This window comes from Phoxinus phoxinus (assembly GCF_949152265.1).
Source record: "Phoxinus phoxinus genome assembly, chromosome: 23".
Taxonomy (NCBI): domain Eukaryota; kingdom Metazoa; phylum Chordata; class Actinopteri; order Cypriniformes; family Leuciscidae; genus Phoxinus; species Phoxinus phoxinus.
In genome coordinates, this window is record NC_136898.1 from 2,834,216 (window position 1) to 2,844,215 (window position 10,000).

The 10,000-nt window shown below is 40.6% G+C and overlaps 1 protein-coding gene across 3 annotated transcripts in view; it reads right to left on the reverse strand.

The window, feature by feature from the left end:
* ttc28 (tetratricopeptide repeat domain 28) overlaps positions 1-10,000 on the reverse strand; it is a 322,557-nt gene that overhangs the window by 43,315 nt on the left and 269,242 nt on the right. For all 3 annotated transcript variants that reach the window (XM_079599116.1, XM_079599115.1, XM_079599117.1), the window contains one exon: positions 4,251-5,592. In XM_079599116.1, the coding sequence (XP_079455242.1) occupies positions 4,251-5,592 (1,342 nt within the window). The remainder of the gene's footprint in view (positions 1-4,250; positions 5,593-10,000) is intronic.

Consider the following 10,000-nt stretch of genomic DNA (forward strand, 5'->3'; position numbering starts at 1 on the left):
TTTTATTACGGTTAAATCTGCCGCATTGCTTCATTAGCTCACAGTGTGTCGTCTGCTGCCAGACTGGCATAATCAAATAAAAATAAGTGCAAAACAAATTTCAATTCGACTAACAAATCCCAGAATGTTTACATGCTGATAACGTTTGGAGATTTATGCATTCCTTTTAATAAAAACCTCCTCACATGAAACAGAATCTCAAAATACGAATGCAAGCTTATGCTTCTTCCTACTCCTTTTTGGGACATGTATAAGTTAATATTGTTTTTGCTTTCAGTTTTGTTGAGTATTATTTTATTTTTTTTGTCCATTAGCTTTTATTGCATTATTATTATTATTATTATTGTTTCTTCTACATGCTCAAAAAAATAAAAATTAAATAAAAATACAGTACTATCAGTCTGGTTTAATGGCGCTAAAATACTGACTGTGAGGGAATCACGAGGGACCGCGCGCTTTAGATCGATATGAGCTATTTGAGCAACACACAGGTGGCAGTGCAGCGCCATTGCAACTTCATTTAGAAAGAGAAATATATAGTCCATACGCTCTCATCCATCGGGAGAGCAAGTTGGAAAAGCAGTTCAGTACCGGCTCTCTGTGGAATAACAAAACCAGGCTTTATTCACACAGGCCGGGGACTCGCTCACTACTTAGGTAGCATAAAAGCGATGCATCATTACCCCTTGTTGTCCTGTCACTTGAAATTACAGCAACATCAGTCTCGTTGAAAGGCCCTGCCTCATTTCAATATAAATGAAACAAATAGCTTTTAACGCGGGGCTCTAATGAGGTTCTTGTTGGATTGTTCTGTGCTATCTGAGGTAAAGCTCCTCTCCGCTGAGGGGAGTCCGAGCGCATTGTCACAACTGACAGTGTAATTTACCTTCCCGTTGGACTGTGGGAAGGATGGGGGTTTGGGTTTGGATGAGGTTTGCTCATTTCGGGCCCGGTGTGAGTTCTCTCCCCACAATCCGCAGCGTCGAGCTTTTGACAGGGCCCTGCAGCAAACCATTCATCATATTTCCATGCCCAGATATACGTGCGGGGAGTTTAGGTAAGCAGAATCCACCAGGGTTTGTGACGGGAGCTGGAGCGCTTATAGGGCTGATTGGATAGTAATTAAAATGGATGTGTGGCGGATCACACTGAGGATGCTGGGTAGACACATACACATTTTGTGTCTACCTATTTTGTGAGTTTTCAATACTCATTTTTTTTGGGTGAACTTTCCTATAAGTCACTTAAAAATGTGTGAGTGCTATTATTATCGTATATATATATATCATTTATATATAGCAGATCATTTTGTGTGTCTGCTAACAACATTTGATCAGAAATGACCCCTCTGTCATATGGAGTTCCTCAGGGTTCGGTTTTAGGTCCTATTTTGTTTTTATTGTATATTAGCCCTTTTGGTGAAATAATTCGTAATTTTAATAATGTGTCTTATCACTTTTATGCTGATGACATTCAGCTGTACTGCTCATTCAAAGAGTCAGAGTTAGGAAAATTAACTGATTTATTGGGAATGCCGTGCATTAAGACTTGGTTATACAATAATTATTTACAACTGAATACAAAAAAGACTGAAACTTTGATCATTGCTCCAGAACAAAAACTACCCCAAATTAAACAACACCTCTGTTCCTTGGACACATCCGTCCAGTTGAAACCTTGGTGTTTTGTTCGACCAATCGATGTCTCTGGATGGTCATTCTAAACAGTTGGTCAGAAACTGTTTTTATCATTTGAGAAATATCTCTAAACTGAGAACAATACCATCCAAAGCTACCATGGAGATGATCATTCATGCTTTCATTTCTTCACGGTTAGATTATTGTAATTCTCTTTTTACTTGTTTTAACACATTTTCTCTGAGCCGTCTACAATTGTTGCAAAACGCAGCAGCCAGCCTATTATTATCAGGAACCAACAGAAGGACACACATTACTCCGATTTTATGTATTCTCCACTGGCTTCCAGTAAAATATAGAATTGATTATAAAATTTTAGTTTTAACTTTTAGAGCACTACATGGACAGTCCCCACAATATATCGCAGACATGTTGACCCCGTACTCTTCCTTCCGCACTCTTCGTTCCTCAGGTCAAAATCTCCTGATGGTCCCCAAAACCCGCCTTAAAACTCGGGGAGACCGTTCCTTTCAGGCAGTTTCATATTTCATATTCCTTTCATATTTTATATTCTCAGTATATATATACTGAGAATATAAAATGTGTAACTTTGCATTTCATACACTGTAAAAAATCCTAATGCAAGGATGAGAGCGAATTATAAAAGATATAACATTATGAGTTGGGATCATTAGCTGAAAACATTATATTCAATATTTACTTCCATTATTTTATGTATTTGTGATGCAATATGTATTTGGAATTCAATGAATCAACTTCAGAAAACTGATTCAAAACTGCATAAAATTTGTTTGCATTATCTCTCAAAAATGTTCACACGAGTATCCATGTGGTTTTTTAAATATTAAAATCTACTAAAATATTTACGTAAACGTTGCTGTTTATCATATGCAACATGGATTTCTCTGAACATTTTTGAGAGATCATGCAAACAAATCCTAGAATCAAGAGTTTAAAAATGTATTCAGTATTCCTTTTTGGGTGAAATATCACTTGAAGTCATTTAACATTTATGAATGATATTTTTTCACACATATGAAACCAAGAGCTACTTTACTAAAAGAAGCTTGATGTCAGCTCATAAAACTATAATTCTATTGTAGAAGACAAAATGTAACGTGTAACGAGTGAAGAGTGTCAAGAGTGAATTATGAAATACATAAGACTAAGAGCAGCTAAAAAACAATGCGATGGCTCAACATCAGTTAATCTATTGAAAACTCAGATTTGCTTGTGTTATCTCTCAAAAATGTTTACAATCTCCACGTGACTTTTTAAAATGCAAAATATTTTAAAGTAAACGTAGCTGTTTATCAAATTCCACATAGACTTCTGTGAAAATGTGTTGATAGATCAAACTAATCTTTAAATCAGAATGTTAAAAAATGACTCACTAATCCCTCAGACTGATTCACAGAAACAATCTGAACTCCAACTTTGCTTGTTTGCGAGATGCTATTAATATTAAAACATATTCACAATTCATAAGGAAGGAAACTAATGGCCAAAAAAAAAGTAATATAACGTGACACTTTTATAAGATTAATTCAGAATATACTGTAAATATTTGATATTGCCCTGCCTGAATGGCAAGCTTGCAACAATATATTTACTAAGTTCTTATGCAAATGCAAAAAAAAGTACTAACAAAGATATGATTTTACATGTATTTTTCAAGATTAATCCAAAGTCTACAAGTGAAGATTTCTGCTGTTGACACTTCTAACATTTGTGTGTTAGTTAGTAGCACAGAAAGAGCTTTTCTGCTGTATGCATCCCGGTGTAGACCTGCATGTTAGCATGCATGGGGAAGGTGGGGTCGTGCTCTGATACAAAACAATCCCATTTTCAATCTGATGCATGTTGTGAGAGCGTTTTGTGTCTGCCTGCTGACCTCATGGTGTCAGTCCACATACAGCAAGTGCCTCTCTTAGATTAAAGCAACTAGAATAACAAGCAGCCTGTTGCATGATCATTCACACGAGACTCCACAGCTCGAACATGCTAATGAATCACCCACACAACATTATAAATGTAATCTTGTCTGTCTAATACACATTTACCACGTATGTAGTTCAAAACATTAACTACACTTCAAAAAATGACATCTTAATGAGTTCTTAAGGACGGTTTTACTTATTTTCCAGTTAATATATCTAAAAATCCTTAAAACAAGATATAATTTAAGCCTACTTGAGAAACAACACTGCATACGATATTAGTTCTTGTTTTCATAGTTTGCATCTTAAACACAAGTGTATTTTGTCTCACTGCACCGGCAGATTTTTTCACTTGGTTTAAATATAAACTAGTTAAACACAAGAGAAAAAATCTGCCAGTGGAGTGAGACAAAATACACTTGTATTCAAGAAACTATGAAAACAAGTCTGAATGAATGTTGCTTCTCAAGTACATGCATCTCATTTTAAGGATAGATTATTCTGACTGTAAAACAACTCAAGAAAACATTTATTTGCAAATGCAACATGGTTTGATATGTCTTCCATCTCATAAATGTTGTTTGTGTGTGTAAATGTTTTCTCGGGGGCCACTGTCAAATGACAAATAACACAAATGGACTTGAATTCTTACCTGTGTCCATTCCCAAGACCTCTGTATGCCTTCTCCTGGTCCTGCATGTGGCTGAGGCTTTGTGCAACGGAGAGATACTGGTCGTAATACTTAATTGCCTCTTCAAAATCTCCCAGCGAGTCATAGCAGTCTCCCAAGTTCCCATAAGCGCGACCACGGTCCAGCACGGCCTCGTTGCCACTGAGCTGCTGCAACATCGCCAACTGTTGCTCGAAGTAGCCAATGGCCTCCTCCATTACTCCCATGTTCATTTTTGTGATGCCCATGTTACCATAGACCTGAGCCTCAACGCTGGGGTCCTTCAGTCGCTGGCCAAGCTCAAGCTGTTCCTCGTAGCATTTGAAGGCCATGGTGTACTTTCCAAGAGACATGTAGACAGCGGCGAGGTGTCCGTGAGCCTGGCACTCTCCCTGGATGTCTCCCTGCTCCTGATACACCTCCAGCTCCTGGGTGTGATAGCCTAAGGACTTGTCAAACTTCTGTAGCATCCGATAGGCGGCTCCCAGCGCTGCGTAGGCGTTCGCCTCCATCTTGCGATCCTTGACCTGATGCGCCAAGGACAACTGCTGCTCGTAAAACTTGACGGCTCCGGGAACGTCCTTCTTACAAAGGAAGATGTCGCCCAGGTTGCCCAAGGCGCGAAATCGAGCTTGCGAGTTGTTCAGCGACTGCGCCAAGGAAAGAAGGTACTTCTGGCACTCCTCTGCCTTGCTATAATCGCCAAGAGCTTTGAAGGCAAGGCCAAGATTGCAGTAGGCTTTGGCTTGACTTAGCTTGTCGTGGAGGTCCTTGGCAAGTGCCAGGTCTTGTTCGTAATACTTCACCGCCTCCTGGAAGTTGCCCAGACAGTAGTGCGCATATCCCAAGTTGTGACAGACCTTACCCTCGCTCTCCATATCCTGCAAGTCCGGGGAAAGCCGTAGGTATTGTTCGTAGTAAGGTACGGCTTGGGGAAACTCTCCCCGTGAGCAGTGGAAATTTCCCAGGTTGCCCAAAGCCCGAGCCTCGCTCTGGATGTCCCTTAACTCTCGTGCAATGTTCAGATGATTCTGGTAATGTTGCAAAGCTCGATCGTGAGCCCCTAAAGCCTGGTACGCCACCGCCAGGTTCCCGTGTGTCGAAGCCTGCGATGCACGATCATTAACCTCCATGGAAATCTGCAGCTCTTGTCGGTGGTAGCGTACGGCCTGGTCAAAGGCACCGAGGGCATTGTAAGCGTTTCCCATGTTTCCGTACGCTCTGCCCTGGGCGGCGTAGTCATTTAGCTCCTGAACGATGGATAGATGAACCTTATGCAGCTTCAGAGCAGTCTCGTAGTCCCCTTTCATCTGGTGGATGATTCCTGCAAAGAAGAAAATAATAATTTTATTCAGCCGAATTGTGCTTATCATGCTTGACAGGATAACCAAAAATGGCTTTGCGATATCTTCCATCCCCTCTTCATGTGTTAAAGATTAGCTTTACATTTAAGAAAGCCCTGAACTACAATGTACCCTAAGCAAATCATCCAAATTTAAAAAAGGGAATAAGATCTGAGGAAAACCCACTGACGCTTGCAGAAATATCTTTTAATTAAAAAGGAGATCTGATCTGATTTGCATAGTCTCGAATCAAAGTTTTGCGCCCCAAAGATACGCCAATATGAGGCGATGACAATCAAAACAGCCAAATCTGCTCAGTCCAGGGAGACTTCTTGCAAATGTTGGGTCCCCCTAATGTTGTCTCACCACTTTTCCACAAAATTATCATTACCGTCATAACATTACAGTCCCGCCTCACTGGTTCCAGTGCAGTTAGAGGGGGGAAAATAGAGGAACAGGGGAGGAAAAGGGCTAATGAATACTTTTGATGGAAAAAGGGTTTGAGGGCACTTTAATTGTGGTCCACACCAGTTGGCTCCCCACATCACCATGTGCTTTAACTGGGTTTCTTTTCCTTTGAAAACCAGAGCTAAGTATTGGGGATCAGGAAAACTGCTGGGATGAGCGGAAAACAAGACGTGTCAGTGGGGCAAAACTGGGAAGTCTGTGGTGACCATTTGTGTAATTGTCAACGATGCCGGCTGACCTGAAAATGAGCTCTGGGAACGGGACGCCAATGAAAACACATTGGGGGAAAGTAGCATGCGAGATGAAAGGGGGTTTTAAAAGGCATTGTTGATAGAGTGGCTTGGCATCTTGAGGGACTCACTGACTGAGTCACGGGCCGTGAGCGTGTCCTTCTGCGTTTGTGCAAGCAGGAGGCGACGGGGGGTAGGTATCAGAATGGGTGAGGGGTTGCCCATCTGCTCAGTGTCAATACTCATGTGCCAAGGCAGGATTACCAGCATGTGGTAAATCCAATTAGATCAAGTGCCAAGCTGGTATCCTGACACTGAGCGCCCATTAGAGCTCTTCTCTATTCACAAATATTTCCTCTAAAACAGCCCAGGTCTTCAGAGGCTAATTATCAATACTTAACCCCATGATTCTTCATTTATCAGTGAACAAATCTTGAGACTTGTTTGAAAATGAATCCTTTGAGACATGAGAAGTGAAACGTGCCAGACACAAAAACCTTTGATGAAAGAGATCAACACCTGGAGATCTGTTTTTAAACCACTGATCCTGCTTTTACTTTTAAACACTTTTATATTGGCTTTGTCACAACAGGCGATGCCAACACAAACTAAAAAACTTCCTTGAGCTAAAAACAGAAATGCTGAGCTGAACAATTCTACACGGTCAGGCCATAAATACTCCCTACTGTCTGCAAATTAACAGAAGGGACTGCTAATAATTCACAAGCAGTAGGGAGTGTTTGTGCACAATCTACTTAAACTAATGGATCATTTACACCAGTTGTTCTAAAAATGTGGTATGATGAGCGCCCCCTGGTGGTATGCAATATGGCTTGAAATTTATACAGTAATACTAAAAATGTATGAAATAATAAAAAATGCACATACACACACACACACACACACACACACGCACGCACACACACACGGCACAAACACAAACAAAAACACACATACATGCAAACATGCACACACACACACACACACACACGCGCGCACACACACACACGCGCGCGCGCACGCGCACACACACACACACACACACACACACACACACACACACACACACAAACAAAAACACACATACATGCAAACATACACATACATGCAAACATGCACACAAACATGCACACGCACCTAGCAACACGCATGCTCGCAGACACACACACACACACACACACACACACACACACACACAAACAAACATTCAAACTTGCACACACACACGACACGCACACACACAAACAAAAACACACACATGCAAACATGCACACTCAAAAACATGCACACAAACGCACACACACGCACACAAACACACACACACACACACACACACCGACAACAATTGTTCGAGAAACACTATGACTTGTAGGTGATACCACTATGTCTAATTTGATCACAGATTTGCACAATGTAAGTAATGGTATGCTAACAAGCAACGGCGACTATAACAAATCCCACCCTAGCTGGCTTTATCTTCAGCATTTCGTGTTAAGAATGGGATCAGACGACAAAACAAAAAGAGCACTTCTTTGATAGGTCAGTTAAGAGGATTACACGGTCAACTGCGGACGCTGCAGGAATGCATATGGCCCCATCGCTAAAGTTAAATCCCTTGAGCCGACACGCAGGAGAGGGAAGCATGAGACGGGGGAACAGGATCTGAGACTGATCGGAGGTCAGTGAAAAGGTTAAAAACTCCTCAGCATCTGTTGTAAGGGGTGCATAATAATTGCAATGCTGCAGTATAAGGCTAAAGAAGATGCTAGGCTCTAAGAGGCTCTGCCTACATTAGCAGAAGTGGGATTTTGATGAGCTTTGATGCCCTGCTATGTGGAGCGAGTGATGGGCAGGTCTTCAAACAAACATTAAAAATACTTCCCTCCCCAGGCAGTCGTTTCGCCTGAATGCATGTGAAATGTAGTAATTTAATCTTCAAATGGCACAATATTCAACCCCAAATGACTGAAACGCCATGACTTTTTTATTTTATTTTTTACTGGGAGCGTCCTACTTGAACTCATTACATAGCTGTCGCTTTCAAGCTTTCCGTAAAGGGCCGTGACACTCCAAATTAATTAGCTTTAGCATGGACTCGCCTTCAAAGCTCAACTTCTCTGACCAGATTTTGACAACTAAATGAAACCGATCAACCAGCAGTCATTAGATACGTGTTAAATTCTTAATATAGTATTTAATAATAGAATGCATATTCTCTGATTTCATGTCATGATGACAAGTTTAACATGTCAAGCTCAAAAGGGCGGTGGGACCATAGCACACTTCTATCCATCAATAAATAAATAAATAAAGGAGCATATAAAGGGCAATTTTTGGAATTTCAACATTTTTGCAAAAAATATAATTTAATTTGACAAAAAAGAGATGAGAAGAGATGCACCAATGTCATGATGTCAATGTCAAATCTGTCATGAAACTCTACATGGCGCAGGCTAATCGGTCCTTAACTCAATCTGCTTGCAATCACATCTTTCTCTATAGGGCACAGCTGATTGGTTCCTGCTGATCAGTAGCCAATGAGCTCGCTTGCTCAACCTTCAAATACTTGGTCAGCATTAGCAGTGGCAGTGCAGCACGCTTTCAGAAACCCTCCACCTTCCCCAGCTCCACCTGTATGGATCTGTACAGGTAATTTATGCATGCTATATTGTACAGCAGCAGCGTGTCTTACTTGCTCACCGCAGTGTGTGTATTGGCAGGAGAAAGTCCCATACTTGCTCTGCAGCAGCAACAATAAGAGCAGCAGTGTAGCAGATCTATTCTGCCATGACCACAAATATACACCTTTTCATTTCCATGAAACTATCCACCTTATTCCTGACGATCTCAGTGCGTTTTGAATTATGGGCGGCACTTCCGGTTTGGGGAACTTCCATTCAAAAAAGCTGAAACTAATAATTTCAAAACATAAGTTTGCCAAACAAATAAAGCGTATCTGTTAGTTTGACTGGATGAGCTGTCAATTTCCCTTCATGGTTTATTTTTTAGGCATCATGAGAATAACACACACTTGGTATTTTAACATGACATGACAATCTACAGCAAGAGCTCTTTTCAGTCGCCGCTTTCTTTTCCTCGTGATCATTTTCTTTTTTCCCTTTGCAATCCGCTGTAAAAGTATGAAAAAGTACAACATATACTGCGCATTTATGGTCTGTGTCCCGAATTTTATTTACGATATATTCCATTAATAATTCACTGGAATGTGCGAATAATCTCTCTCGTTATTCTCATCAAATCCTCACGTCTCTTTCCAGGTTTGTTTTCACAGGTAAATGCAATTTATAATCTGCCAAAATGACGGAAATCATTTTGAAATAGTATCACGTAATGCTGACGTTAATGAACATTAAGGCAACATAAGTTACAGATATTACAGTGATATTTAACCAAAGACTCGCGCTTTTGGGGTTATTTGGTCTGTTGAAAGTACCGTGTTGATGCTTTTACACTTTTAAATTTCCTTTTAATGTTCGATGTTTGATTAACGTGACACTTGACATTAACGTGATATGGTGACACTTTCTTAAATTGCGTTCATAGAGCGAGTCTTTTCACTGATTGTTTACAGCTTAACGGAAGTTACACACATAATTCGCGCAAAGCATCATGGGGCGCAGGAATAGTGTGGATACCAAAAATACAGAGTTGTCATGACAGAAATCAATTA